This window comes from Phalacrocorax aristotelis, chromosome 1 (assembly GCF_949628215.1).
Source record: "Phalacrocorax aristotelis chromosome 1, bGulAri2.1, whole genome shotgun sequence".
Lineage (NCBI taxonomy): Eukaryota > Metazoa > Chordata > Aves > Suliformes > Phalacrocoracidae > Phalacrocorax > Phalacrocorax aristotelis.
In genome coordinates, this window is record NC_134276.1 from 133,121,566 (window position 1) to 133,137,271 (window position 15,706).

Sequence of the window (15,706 nt, forward strand, 5' to 3'; positions counted from 1 at the left end):
CTGTCCTAGTGTATTTAAATGTAAGGTTTTTTCATACATTTCTGCATGCATCCCCCATTGCATTAATTCTTATGAGAATAACTGCTTTTTGAATTGCTGACTGTTACAATTTTTGGGAAGGTGTCCTTGGTGATTAGTGGGTCTAGCTGTGCTGGGCCAGTGGGGCATAGTTGAACAGCAGGCTGAAGACATCTGTGCTTTCATACTGCTGTGTCCAGTCCCAGGATGAGTTTCTGGGTACACTTCACAGGCACTAAGACAATGAGTCTAAGCTGCCTCCATGGGCTGGACTAATCCTGTCAGGCCTCCCCTGACAAATTACTGTGTTCCATACAGCAAGTTCTAGCTGAGATGCTGTGGTAGTCAGGAAAACATAACATAACCTTTGATTTCTTTCAGTCTAAGAACCTACAGAATTCAGAGAAATTAGTCAAAAGTTTAAAGTAAATTCCCACTTCTCAGGCTTTGCTCCACTTGTCTATTAACTTTCTTTGATGGTGCTGCTGGTGCCTGTTATTATGCTACATAATGAAGAAAGACTGTTTTTCTTCCACATAATAAATTAAATTAGTCTGAACTTCTCTTTAAGTAGTTGTTTTCTTCTGCTCAGATCTGCAACTTGCTAAGAAATGCAGGTCATCCACACCTCTCGACTTAAAAAATTCTCATAGCATCTGATTTCTTCTGTAAAGAGACTGAAGATATTTACAGTTAGACACCTTTATTCCTTCAGGTTATAACTTTGGAGTTTGTAACTTTATTAGAGGGGGGAAAAGTATCTTCAAGTGCCCTGTAAAACCTTTATTGCTAAGATTTTTATTTTGTTTTGCATTTCTCTTCCATACTGCAATTCACACCATTTGGTTACTCTCAGTTTCAGCTTTTGGTTTGTAAGTATGCAGTAATTGCAATACTACAGCACATTCTTTACATTTTGATTAAAAAATTTTAGATTTTAAAGACATTAGATTTCAGGTGTATTTAATTTTCTTAAATATAAATTATATTTAATTGATTTTTTTAAAGATTCTAAGAAAAAATAAGCAGAAGCAGCATGATCTTAAGAAGCATGATCATTGATTTTCTAATAAAAAACAAGTTCTGTCCAAGCAGTAGTTTCCCTTGTCCTCTTAATGAATATTACAGAATCTCCCTTCTAAATCGAGAAGCTGTTTGAAACTATTTGGGCTGGTCACAAAGAAAATCCAGCTCAGAACAAATTCTCTTGATCTTTGCAGATATTCTCATATAATATCAGTTTCTCGTATTTTTACTATCTTACATTTGAAATAGTCCTACTAGCTTCCAGAAAGAATTTGTTACTATCCAGTACCAGTGGGGTATAAAAAATCTGGTCCCTAAAGAGAATATCTTCAAAGGCACTCACTATTTGGTGAGGAACTGGCTCAGAGCCATATGACGCCGGATGCATAGGACCACTTGGCGATTGAGATAAACGAAAAATGCTCCAAGGAATCCAGAACATATCCTAAAGTGGAGAAAATGAAATAAAATTATACCAAACAACAGATAATACACACACCATCAACCAAGAAACTGAGTTTAAGTGTTTTTAATCTTCAGCTGTTTATGAAGTCTTTTAAATGTCACCTAGAGGGTTACTCCTACAGCAACTCACTTGAAAACACTGACTACCTGATGAAAGGGGAGAGATTATTTTGGACTCTTTGTCACACACACTGCCATTTTACCACTTAAATTTTCTCTTGCTTAGAGGGGGGAATCTCATCTATAAAAACATAGAAAATAATCTGTAAAAAAGGACTAATATCTCAGTGGGGACTGGAGAAGAGCAACTGGGCAAAGACCAATATCATCAGAACTTAGACATCAGATTGGAACAGGAAATAGTAAAAATGAAGGGAGTTTAACTCTGATTCAGCAAAATTATACACCTACACCAAATATTAAAAGTAATAGCAACTCTTGTGCCTAAAGCAGAGTATGTAATCTCCATGATCCTAATCACTTTGGTCTATGTTCCTGATACTAATAAAGCCAAAAAAGTATAGTTGTCTAAGGACTGGCCTTGATCGTTGTGCTCTCTAGCTTAAGGAGACCTGGATAAATAGGGCTTAATACTCAAAGGCCAAGTGAAAAAGAAAAAGAGTGAAAAAAGAGTGCATTTAGAATTGGTAATGGAAAGTATTAGTTAATGTGGCAATTAACCCACAAAATACTGAGGATAAATAAATAACATTTTCATTCTATTAATTTTTAAAAATAATGGAATCTTCCTTTGTTATATGTTATGCAGACCTTTGCCAAATCTCATTCAAAGATGAATTTACCTTGTTTAAAAAGTTGTATGTTGAAAAAATCCTGCTTGTTCATTTAAAAATTGCATAGAAACAAGTTTAAACTAAAAATAAAGCTATTCACAGAAAAACATGTCCAATAAGCTTCTCTTAAATATTTTAAGCCAGCACTGTTTAGCACTACTGTTGAAATAGACCAGTCCCTTAGGCACTATAAGCCTAAGGGCTGCACAGTAACCTGAATTTCTTTATACTACTTTATATTAAAAAATATATCCCTCCATTCCTGCCTATCAATTTGTCAACAAAACAGAAGTGTTCCTCCTGTATACATTTTGCAAATTAACAACATTTGCTGACACAGAAGAACAAGATCTACCTGTTGATAGTGGTTGGGCTGGCTCAGTTTTTTTGTCCTACCTGAAAGTGAAGAAATATATTGGATAGAAAGAGAGTTCATCTTTGAGACTTAATGTTAAGAGAGTTTGGAGCCTTCCAAGCTGGCATCAGGACTTTATCCAAGACTATCCAAGTCTTTAGCTTTTTTTTTTCTAAACTACCACATTGGACACCCAGGCATTTGAAAGAATTTCACAGTTGTCATATACTAATTTCCTAGCCTATGTACAGTACTGCAAAAAAGCAGCTCTGCCATCTCTGTTCAAAATGGAATGACAAAAAGTTTTGCATTCTATCAGCTGTAAACCATAAGGATTACCTTTGTCTCCACCAGTCTAAACAAACAGATTCCCCTGAGTTCAGCATGTAAGTCTATTTAAGGACAAGAATGAAGTGGATACATATTACTAGCAAAAGGTCCTGTATATTCATAGATTTTCAACATATTTGATGCCTTCAGAAATCCCACTTGAGTTCATATTCAAGTAAACAAATATGAGAGCAGCCTACTAAAAGGAGATGGAAAACCTCACCTATGTTTTTGGTCTTGGATCCAGGTCTTGCCACAGAATATATTCACAGTGCTAGCACAGGTATTTGTTTCTACAGTGTATTCCCTTCACTACTGCTCTGTAGTGATTTCCCTGGAGCTCTTCTGAAGCTCTAACCCAAGACTTTTCCTCACAGCAATTCCAAACTCAGTTTTTCTCTAGTATCTCCCAGTTATCTTCTCATTTTTCTGAAGTTCATTCTTTCTTTTCCCAAAATTTCCTCCACAAATGAAACCAACTCAGATATCTCCACAAATAAAATAAAACTGGTACTCAATAAATTAACCGTTTTTCTCACTGGATCCAATTACAGTTCAGATCATTACCTTGCCATGATATCGAGTGTACCAACCTCTCTTGAAAGGATAACCATTCTGACCTTGTAAAAGGGAAAATTCCTGGTTAAATCTTTTGGCCCATTTTTGTCAAGTGAAAAGCCAATACTTGTTGGGTCTATTCATTTGGGGATGCCATCAACATAGTTAAAGGTCCATTCAGTAAATCTATACCCAGAACCTAGACCAAGTTAGACTTACTTTTCCCCCCCCCCCAGAACTTAATTTCTAAAAAAGATATATGGAAAAGAAATAACAAACAGCGTGATAATACCCACATTTCCTTCCTTACCTGTTACATGGGCACCGTTTCTGAAGGAGGAATCCTAACAGGCAGAGGCCTTAATTGTGACAATCAAGCTGTTTAAAAGAGCATCAACTGTTTTGCAAAAGAATTCCTAACAGAACTCACATGATAACCTTTGTAGAGCAAGGAGGCAGGCTCCTGGAAACTTACCCTATTACAGCAAATGCTGGCAGCTCTTGCAGATCAAAGGGGAAATCCATGCGGAAGTTTGTTCTGAACAGGGCTGTGATGGTAACTGAAGAAGAGATAAAGGAGGAAAGGGAATAATGAAGTGAGAAGTTAAATGCTGTAAATGCTAGGGGTAGGAACAGGGGAACTAGTTATATGCATGCTCCTGTGTGGTTTTATGACATTATATGCAATATTACAGATTGGCAGACTGCTCTGATTTTAGTAGTGCCCATTTTTGAGCACTTGCAACCGTAGCATTCTAGAAGGCACACGTTTGTTTTCAGAGAATGTATATGTATTTTTTAAGCTACAATACCAGATTTTTAAAGCTTTTTCTTCTTTCTTTCTTTTCTTCTACCATCCGTTCTTATAGAAATAAAAACTCTTCCCACTATACTCACTGTCTCTCAAAAGTCTCTGCCAAGGCAGGCAGTGCTTACATATCTGGAGAAGCCATGTCACACAGTTGTGATTGCCTTCTAGAAACAAAACTCAGATCCTCTCAAAGTTATATCTGCAAAATTTTTGACTGCTACCAAAAGAATTAAAGTCTTAGAGATCAGAGATTAAAAAGATCAGCTAAGCCCCATCTTCTCCAGCTCTCCTCTCCTGGTAGTGTTGCATTGCTAAAATGACTCAGATGTTGAAACCTGCCCTGATTTTACCTGGAGGTACCTAACTGTGTGGAAACAGTATCTATATGCTAATAGGTGAAATACAAATTACCAGTCTAGTGCAGCATGGAAATGCAGCTGAATGAGGATAGATGTAAATCCCAACTTGCCCTAGATGAATGAGGACATGAATGAGCACAATGAGGAAAGAAAATAAGCAGTGAAAATCCAACATTACATGATAATTCCAGTATGCATTATTTACTTGTTAACTGGTCAGATAGGACCAGGTTTAGAGCAATAATTTAATCAGATCTGTGTGGGTTACATTACCTAAGACAGCTAAGCCTGTCTAAGAGCATGCTAATATCTAAAATGGGAAGATCTTACTCCCTGTTTCTTCACCCCATTCCTTCCCTCCTGGCTGCACTATTCTTCCCTCCCATCAGGCCCACTCTGACACATGTCAAAGCCTTCACTGAGTTCTTTCACCTCATTAAACCTACCAGGAAACCCATCTGCTTTTTTCCTGGATTAGTCCTCTGCCAGGGAAGTGAGTTGAATGGAAAGGTCCAACTAACACAGAGGTTGTACAAGAGAGGGGTGGAAGAACAGTCAGGGAAGGAAGATGGTGAAACACAGGATGTCCTCTTTTTGTTAATTAGCCCAAGAAAGGAATCATCTCAATTTAGTTTTAGAAAAGATAGTCTAGGTGACTAAATGAGAGTGCATTAAATGTATAGTAGGGCTTACTTTCAAAGAGTTTTGCCACAGGGTGGCAAAGATGACCAGGGTGAAAGGAAACAGCCACAGCACTTAGTCAAACTCCTTCTAGGTTCCCTCTCTACTTCCACAAGGCAGAGATTCTACAGAAAGATTCATCCCACCTATCATCATCCTCTTTCCTGAGTAAGCCATCCTGAAGCTGCGTGGCTAAGCCCTTTTCTCTCCATTGGCTACAAACTCTGCTAGTTTAGAGTAGTTGTCCAGCTCTTACAAGGTGAAAGTTAAGAGAAATAAAAAGAAATGAGAAAGTCTAGTTAATGGGAAAGTCTACTTGAAAAAGCTTTGAACTTAAAAATAACACAGAACCATTTGTAGAAGTGATCAGAAAGAGCAGGAGGAAAGCAAGGTGTAAAACACTATGGCAAATCAGATGAAGGCTCAGGAAATGCTAAAGCAGAAACCCTGCAGACTGCAGAACTCCAGCCTTCCATGATTAGCAAACAGGGGCCTAAGTCGCAGCAGTCAACCTTAATGGGCCAGATGTTATTTGGAAAGTACAGATAATGGTCTAAAGCCAGGCAACAAAGCCACTGGTATCCAGAAACCAGCAAAGATTTTGGGGGTCTAAGAAAGAAAAGAATTTTAGTGAGATGCTACACAACTTGCTTGCACCTGTCTACCCTGATGTGATTGCTTCCCTACCTGCTACTTCATAGTAGCAATGATGCATCCTGGATGTAAAAAATTACAGTAAAAGAGGTGTTAAACAAGCTGTGGACTTAAAAGGCATTAAGATCTGAGGAAGATTAGGGAAGAGGTGGATGACCTATTAAAAAAAAAAATAAATCACTTTACCTAATGAGCAGCAGGGCTTCCAGGGTCTGGGGAGGGTCCGATGGGTAGCTTATGTGTTTAAGAAGGTTGTACAGCAGTGTGATAAAGTACAAAGAAAGCCGTGCATTAGCACCTGACAAATTGGTTAAATACATTAGATTTTAAAAGGACACAACCCTGGAAATACCTGTTTTGAACCCCAAAGCCAAGGGAAAAAACTCAGAAGGATAATTCAAATGAATAAAAATTTAGTGACGTGGAGTTTTTTAACAAAACAGTAAAACGAGATTAAGGGGAATGCTATTTATTTAGATTATAAAGGTCCCACATGAAGCTGTAGAGCCTCATGTAGAGGACCACTGCTCAAACAGCAAAAGGAAAAATATTGTCATGGATCAGAAGCTAGCCCAAAGAGAGAAAAAAAGTGAGTTTATCATGTCAGACATGTAATGATACATGTCATAGTATGCACGTAGCAGGAGTTGCTAATTGCTGTCTTAGGGCCCTGTGGTATTGAATGGATTTTTTCAGAGGTCAGTGTTGGAGCTGATTGTGTTTAACATCTGCATCAATGTCCTGGATGACAGGATGGAACTCACTCGTCAGTGACCATTCTGAACTGGGGAGGGAGAGAAGGGGGTGGTTTGTCACCTGGATGGCTTCATTCAGAGCAGCCTCCACAAACTGGAGGAGCTGACATAAAGTCAACAAAGGCAAATATTTATTCCTGCAAGTGGAATGGCACGTGTCTGTTCAGTCTGGTGGCCTAGTGAACAGGAAAAGCTCTGCTCTCATGCCAGTGGATCCTGGTGGATACGATGCTTAATATGTGTCCTTGTGACAATGAAAGCTGACCACATACTGGGCCGCATCAGCAAAAGCACAACCATACAGTTGATGGTGGTGATTATTTACTTTTATATGGCACTGAAGAAGCCACATTGAGAAAACCCAGTACAAATGAAATGTTACAAAACTGTAGACAGTCCAGTGGCCAGCCCCATGATGGTCCAGGGCATGGGCACACGGAGAGGCTGCAGGAACTACTCAGCCTGGAATTGAGACAGCCCAATATGGTTCTAACAGCAGTCCTCCCTACCTCATGGAGAAGTTGTAAAGACACAGTGAAAGAGAGGCAATAAGCACAACTTCCAATAAGGGAATTTTGTCTTCATATAAAGAGCAAATGCTTCTTTTTGGAGGGGTGGTTCAGCACTGGAACAGTTGCCCAGAGAGGCAGCAGAAAGTTGTCCGTGCTGTAAGCATGAGTTTGGAGTAGAGAGCTCCAGGGGTCTCTTCTGAACTAAATCTTTCTATGATTATGAAATTTCTGAGGAAAACAGCAAAATCTGCATGTGATACTGAATCAGTTTAACCTGGCTGGGAGCAGAGAGGACTGCATGAGAAAGGCAACTTTCTGTCTTGATGAATGCAAAGTAATACAGAGGGGGAAGATTATTGATACATTGGAAAGAAATCTAATTTAACAACAGTATTTCAAGAGAGTTGGATCAGTGTAGACAGCTCTAAGAAAATGGCCTTTTTACCTTTTTCCTAACTGTGGCTGCTAGAAATGTGTTAGAGCTGTATAAAAATGGTGTCATAATGCACAATATTGATTGTAGTATTGTAATGCCTCCCAATAAATCCATCTGATAGTCACATCGGCTTGGAACTCTGATCATTTTAGGTTAAAAACATATTCTTGAAGAAGATGGCAAATGCTTGCCTAAGCAGAAAAGTTAGTTCACATATTATGTATGAATTTGTAATAGTTTATATGTTCTACATGAACATTACAGGTAGATGTGCATAGTGCACATTAAGGGAAGCAGTTTCTTCCACTTTCAAGTACATTAATCCACCTCGTACAAAGGCTTTCTTGCTGGGTGATAATCATAGCCATACAGGAAACTAGCACAAAGACGTCTGCTTATCTACCAATTGCATAACTTCTAGGAGTAGACAAGACTTTAGAGATTGTGAAGACATGAGAGAGGGAGCCTAAGAAAAACCCTTGATTGAACAAAGACTGAAAAGACCGGGCTTGTAATTTTCAGAATGAAATGAGCAAGAAAAGACATGAAAAATAAGTTTGAGCAGGCATGATAAAGGATCATAAAATAATGAATAAGTTAGCTAGACAAAAGTTTCTAGTTCCTTAATGGAAGGATAAGGAGACTGACAACACAGACAAAGAAAATTCAGAACTATGAAAAGGAACTATTTTTCATAGACAATTTGATCATGGAACTTTTTAACCCAGGCAGACAATGAAGCAGAATGTAAGGAGCCATTAATATGGGTATTAAAGCCATCTGGATGATTTTGAAGAAGAGACAGCAATTAAGATGTTTCAGGATTAAGCTAATTTCTAATTATTTGAGAAATCAGCAAGGGAGCTAAGAGATAAAGTGAAGGATAGGAGATTATCTCCTGTCATCTGTCTTTGAATTTCTTATATTTTCCTCTGGAAAGAACAGAAAGATGTGGGTTTTGTGACAGATCTGATGGTTGAATACCCCTCAATATGAGGTAGTGTTTCACAGCAAAGATGTAGTCACTTGGTACATTCAAGTAGAAAGTGCAGTCATTTCTCTTCTTCAAGAGAATATTCAAGTGAAATAATGTTTTAGCACAATAAAATCCACCCATGTGAAGTCAAGCGAGACAGAACTTGGAGCAGTTTTAAGTAAGGTAACAGCTCACATGCAGCTCAGAACAATAAAATAAATAACCCAAGAATAAAAGATAAAGACATTATGAGCAAGAAGTTTACAAAGAAATGACAGACTTCTGCCATTCCCACAGTATTAGAATAGAATAGAATAGAATAGAATAGAATAGAATAGAATAGAATAGAATAGAATAGAATAGAATAGAATAGAATGTACTATTTCAGTTCGAAGGGACCTATAATGACCATCTAGTTCAACTGCCTGACTAATTCAGGGCTGATCAAGGTAAAGCATATTATTAAGGGCATTGTCCAAATGCCTCTTAAACACTGACAGGCTTGGGGCACCGACCACCTCTCTAGGAAGTCTGTTCCACTGTTTGACCACCCTCTCAGTAAACAAATACTTCCTAATGTCCAGTTTAAACCTCCCCTAACGCAGCTTTCAACCATTCCCATGCATCCTATCACTGGATACCAGGGAGAAGAGATCAGCACCTCCTCCTCCACTTCCCCTCCTCAGGAAGCTGTAGAGCAGAAGGAGGTCACCCTTCAGCCTTCTTTTTGCCAAACTAGACAAGCTCAAAGCCCTTACCTGTTCCTTATAGGACACTCTTTCCCACCCTTTCACCAGCTTTGTTGACATCCTCTGGAGGCATTCAAGGACCTTTACATCCTTCTTAAATTGTGGGGCCCAGAACTGCAGACAGTAATCAAGGTGGGGCTGCACCAACGCTGAATATGGTGGAATAATCACCTCTTTTGACTGGCTGGTTTTGTTGTGTTTGATCCACCCCAAGGATGCGGTTTGCCCTCTTGGCTGTTGGGGCTCACTGATGACTCATGTTGAGGCTACTGTCAACCAGCACCCCCCAATCCTTTTCTGCAGGGCTGCTCTCCAGCCACTCCTCTCCCAATTTACATTTGTGCCCAGCATTACTCTGTCCCAGGTGCAGAATCCAGCATTTGGACTTGTTAAATTTCATCCCATTAATCATAGCCCAATTATAGACCAGAGGGATCTATCTAGATCCCTCTGCAAGGCCTTTTGTCCCTCAAGAGAGTCAACAGCACCTCCCAGCTTGGTATCACCAGCAAACTTGCTAATGGTGCATTCAAATTCTGCATCCAGCTCAGTGATAAATGTATTGGACAGGACCAGCACTAGAATTGAACCTTGAGGAACACCGCTGGTGACCAGTCACCAGCCAGATGTAGTCCCATTCAATACAACCCTTTGAGCTCTGCCCTTCAGCCGGTTCTTCATCCAGTGCCCCTTGAACCTGCTCATCCCACAGTTGGACAACTTGTCCAGAAGGATGCTGTGAAGAACAGTATCAAAAGCCTTACTAAAATCCAGAAGAACTACATCCACCACCTTCCCTTCATCTACTACATAGGTGATTTTATCATCGAAGAATATTAAACCAGCTAGACAGGTCTTTCCCTTTGTGAAACCATGTTGACTGTGCCTGATGATTGCATTATTCTTTAAATGCCTTGCAGTAGTATTCAGTAAAACCTTCTACATAATTTTTCCAGGAACTGGGGTTAGACTAACAGGTCTGTAGTTCCCTGGGTCTTCCCTCATGCCCTTTTTGTAGATTGGAATAACATTGGCTAGCATCCAGCCTGCAGGGACTTCCCTAGACTCCCATGACCTTTGGTAGATGATCCAGAGGGGTTCTGCCATAACATCTGCTAGCTCCTTCAGTACTCTGGGATGAATCTCATCAGGTCGCTAGAACTTGTGAACATTCAGCTGATACAGCTGGTCCCTTATAATTTCAGTGTCCACAAATGGAAAGTCACTGTTCCTACCTTTGTAGTGCGGCTAATGCTCTCATGAACAAGCTTGTTCTGTGCTGTTTCTGCCTGCCCAAATGTTGCACTCATGCTTTTCAGTTACTTGAGACCATGATTTTTTCAGGACCTTCAATCACACCCTACCAATCCTGCAGCCTCCTAATCATTTTATCATCTCAATTTTCTGGACTATTTGGGTTTTATGCTTCTAGTCAAGAGATAACCAAAGCAGACCATGACATTTCCAGCAGACTGCAGCAGCATACACTGTAGTATGTATTACAACCTCCGTGATGGGATACTTCTGTGTTTTCAGCCTTGACATTATGCTGAGTAGAGGCAAAAATCCCACCTCAGGGGCCCTCTTAGTTGCAAGGACTCATATTCAGTCATTTTTCAGTCATATCCCCAGAATAGATTGGGTTGTACAATTGATGACCTAATATGCTTCCCTTTCTCTTTCCTTCTGTACTGCTGGAAATCACACGTTATAGCAGAAGTTTGTGGTTTTGAGGAAGATGGAAAGTAATAAATTAATAGAGCAACTTTTGTACAAAAAGAGTAGGAATGGTTCTTAGCTTACCTGCATCCTTGTTCCAAACAGCAAGGACTCGGAAAATGAAGGCACTAAAGGTAGCTGCAAAGAAACCTCTCCAATAATTGCGCACAGCGAAGTATGTAGAAGTGACCTCAATGCTGAAAAGGACTCCTAGAAAGAGTAGGAAAGGGAACAAAGTTAAAATTACAAGTGTAATGTTAGAAGCATAAGAGAGGCTTCTAAATGATCTTCTAGAGCAGTGATCTCCAAACTACTTTGATCACTCACACGTATCAATAAAAAAATTTTGAGTACATATTCCCCAATTTATGTGTATTTATTTAAAAATAATATGCATGTACTACTATACTAATATATTATGTACAATATAAAACATACACAAAAAATAGAAATTAAAAAAGGATGAGATGAAGATGAAATAAACACAATTGTAAAAAAAATTTTTTATTAATGGAACAATAAATTTTTGTTCACAGTAAAAGTATTGATAGTCTTTATTTTTTTTAATCCTGGTATAACAATTTGTGATACAGTGATTCAAATGTCTGCTTCTATGTTCAGTTTATTTCTATTCTCAGTTTTAATGGCTGTAATAGCTGAAAAAGATATCTCGCAAAGATACATAAATCCAAATGCAAGAAACGCATCATTGACTGTGCTTGCTAGATGATGATACTATTTTTTCAATCCCATCCACCACTTATGCAAAGATTTTTGTTGAAATTTGGATAGTAAATTTCCATCTTCCCTGATGTCAATCAGTTGTTCTTGCAAACTAATGAGAAGGTGTTGAATTTTTATAGCTTTAACAAATGGGTTCAAAACCCACTGAAACTCTTAATTGGAAAGATTTTAATTGGGTTATAAGTTTCTGTTTCCAAGTTTTTTAAGCGTACACATGAGAATTTTTGTAGGTGACACACATTGTATTTGGCAACAAATTTACAAAACCTCCACAGGTTTCTTTTGAAAAAGTTACTTTCTCACCTGCTGATAGAACATCAATTTTACCTTGAAGGAATACATGAAGTGTGTTTATTTTTCTAAAAATAACTTTTAGGTAGCATGCTACTGACACTTGTCATCACAGAAAAGATCACCAAATTCAGAACACTTGTTTCTTTGTAAAAGGAAAATGTGTAACTGGTCTTTAAATTCAACAACTCTTTTAAAAGCTCATTGCCACAAGATAACCAGAAAATGTCTGTATGGCACAAAGGATTTTTATGGTCACTCCCCATCTTATTATGAAGTATTGTAAATATTGTACTGTTTCAAGGTCTTGTTTTTATGAAGTTAACCATGTCAGTGGCATCCTGTAGCACTTTGTGCATGTCTGACTCCCATTTCTTTGCTGCAAAGGCTTGCCTGCCTATGAACAATGCAGTGAATGAATTATTAGGTGTGGTGCTATCTATGTAACCTTACCACGCAATCCTTTTCAGTCGAAGCAGCCGCTGCGCTGGTTGTTACACTTGCACATCTTTTCCATAAAACATTTTTATTAAAGAAGTAATTTACTGTTGAGAATATAACTTATCCGGTAGGTCTTTGCTCTAGTGGCTCACAGAAAGTGGTTCTTCATGTATTTCACTACTGAAACAGAATCTAGCAAATATGATAAGCTGAAACATCTGTACTTTCATCTAGCTGCATAGGAAGCCTCTCACACCATGTAATTGGTAGATACTTGTTCCTTCAAATCTTCAGCAGTGTTTTCTGTGCATCTTCCAACAGTGTTTGCTGACAAAGGAATGCATTTTAGTTTGCCACCATATTGCTTCCTGTGTATTATTTCAGCCATTTTTACTGTGGCAGGAAGAACTAGTGTTTCCCCAGTGGTATGTGGCTTTTTGTCTTTTGTTATGAAGTAGGAAACCTCAAAGGAGGCTTCTAAGTGTATATCATTAAGTTCAGTGAAATTTTGTAAAGTACTGGATTGAATATTGCATAGCTTGAAACATTGCTGAAAAAATGTAGAGGTCTGTCTTCATGTTCTGGATGCTTAGTTTTTAAAGGTCTTGCTCATTCTGATGGCTTCATACCATCATTAGCTAACTTTACATAGCAGACATAAATCCATACTTCAAATAGTCTTTGATAATTTTTATTTTTTTGGCCAACTTTGACCTGGTTAGTTGGTCATTGTTTTTACTTTGTAATGTGGCTGATTAAGAGTTTGTACTAGGAGTAGGGGCAGCATCAGCTCTCCCATTTTCTTGTCATTCGCCTGTGCCCACACAGGAATCTTTTCGAGCCACTTGTCCATTTTGTGAGGGTTAGTTTAGCTAACACTGGATAATATAATCCACAAAACCACTTAAGTGGGCACACATCGATTGCAATACATTGCAATATGCTGAAAGCAAGCAAATGAGTCAGGGTACCACTGTCAATCTTCCGCGTTGTGAACAACTACACCCAGGGTATGTCATGCATTATGTGCGACAAATGGCCATCTGACATACAGACTGAGTAAGGGCACCAGTGCCAATACGTATGCTGAATATTAGTAAATCTTAATGATTTTTTTTTTAATGAAAAAAATAGAAATTCCAATATTTTCTTCCCACATCCCAATAGATCATCTTGCCCACCCCCTGGGTTATGCTCACCCCAGTTTGGAGACCACTGTTCTAGAAAGCCTTCCCCTCTTGCCTCCAGAAGGCTGACAACATGTGGAAGAAAGACTGTCAGGGATGCTGGTGAAGTTGGTAACATTAAAGGTAAGCTTCTTTGTTCATGGTAGATGACAGATCAAGAATACAATGCGGAAAAGGGGGAGAGGAGAAGAGGACTAGGCAGGGGAGGATTTAGGTACCTGAGAAAAAGGAAACAGAACAGCCACTTGCCTCCAAGTGGTGTCCCAAAACAGCAGCCGACCCCGACAGCGCAACCCACAGTCAGGACATCCGTGTAATAATATGGCTGCTACTGGTGAAAGAGACAAAGACAGACAGACAAACAGAAGAAAGAAGGAAAGAAAGCAGAGAGTGAGTAACAGATTTGGCAGGTATGACCACATGCTGTCACCCAGTTCTGTCAACAGTCTTAGAGTTACATCTATATTTATCTTACTTCTTCCTTCCGGATGGCTTCAAAATATTCAAAAGACAAGACCTGGCACAAGACAGGCAGCATACCTGGAGTCACATCTTCAAGACACATGGAGAAGGCAGCACCTCATGTTTTACTGAAACATTGACATTTCCATTCCATAGAAGAAATGTCTCATGGAAAATCCTCCAGAGGGTGAAGGGCACACTCCACCTCTTTTACTTTGGCAGGGAACCTCAGGATGCACATGTGCCAGACAGTGCCTCAAAAAATCCACCCTCTAAGTCTGTGTGCATAAGGCACATGCATATCTTGAACTGAGTGTGGACAGATGCTGAAGGCCTGGTCACCCTGGGTAGGTGAGTGGGTAACAGATCACCTAATAAAGGATTGTGCTGTCCTGGTGAAAAAAATCATTATAATAAAGGGAAATGGAAGGTATAAAAGGTAGTATCTCTCCTGAGACAGTTTTGGAAGATACAGAGCTGTTGAAAGAGAGAAAATGCTCTCCCACGCTTTCTCCAAGATTTGGCCCTGCAATGCCTGAGAATGGTGAAAGTTGAGCAGGTTGGTTTTCTTTTCTTTTCTTTTGCCTAAATCCTAGGTGGTATAAAATACAGCAGTGTTAAAAGCCTTTGTATTTGATACTTTCTATTATCATGTGTTCCCAAAGTAGCCTGTTACATCTTCCATGAGAGTTTTGAGAAAGGGTTGTCTTGTGTTATGGTGGGAATCTGAGTGGCCAGGCTGAATTCTAAGGCCAGAAGGCCATTAATTCCTCTTTACCCTAGCAGGCGTTTGATAGAGCCTCAACCAAGAGGTGTCTCAAGGCTATCTCTGCACAGTCCAACAAAAAAGTGCCATGGACCATTCCCTGACCCAGAACAATGTGTCCTTATCCTCAGCTTTGTCTTACATAACTTCTGGGTCCTATTAGTGCCCCTGTGGCCTTAAGATGTAATCATGTCCAGAATGGGGATGGGATTCATAGAATTGTTTATGTTGGAAAAGACCTTTAAGATCATTGAGTCCAACCCTTAACCTAGCACTGCCAACACCACCACTAAACCATGTCCCTAAGCACCACATCTAAATGTCTTTTAAATACCTCCAGGGATGGTGACTCAACCACTTCCCTGGGCAGCCTGTTCCAATTCTTGACAACCCTTTTGGTGAAGAAATTTTTCCCAATATCCAGTCTAAAATTCCCCTGGTGCAAGTCAAGGCCATTTCCTCTTGTCCTATAGCTTGTTACTTGGGAAAAGAGACTGACACCCACCTTGCTACAACCTCCTTTCAGGTAGTTGTAGAGATCAATAAGGTGTCCCCTCAGCCTCCTTTTCTCCAGGCTAAACAACCCCAGTTTCCTCAGCTACTCCTCAGAAGACTTG

The 15,706-nt window shown here is 39.3% G+C and overlaps 1 protein-coding gene across 1 annotated transcript in view; it reads right to left on the reverse strand.

The window, feature by feature from the left end:
* The window catches only part of CLCN1 (chloride voltage-gated channel 1), a 71,730-nt gene that overhangs the window by 15,169 nt on the left and 40,855 nt on the right, over positions 1–15,706 (reverse strand). Inside the window, exons 9-11 of the mRNA XM_075108880.1 lie at positions 11,283–11,408; positions 4,022–4,106; positions 1,388–1,489 (exon numbers count right to left, since the gene is read on the reverse strand). Coding sequence (XP_074964981.1) covers positions 1,388–1,489; positions 4,022–4,106; positions 11,283–11,408 — 313 coding nt within the window. The remainder of the gene's footprint in view (positions 1–1,387; positions 1,490–4,021; positions 4,107–11,282; positions 11,409–15,706) is intronic.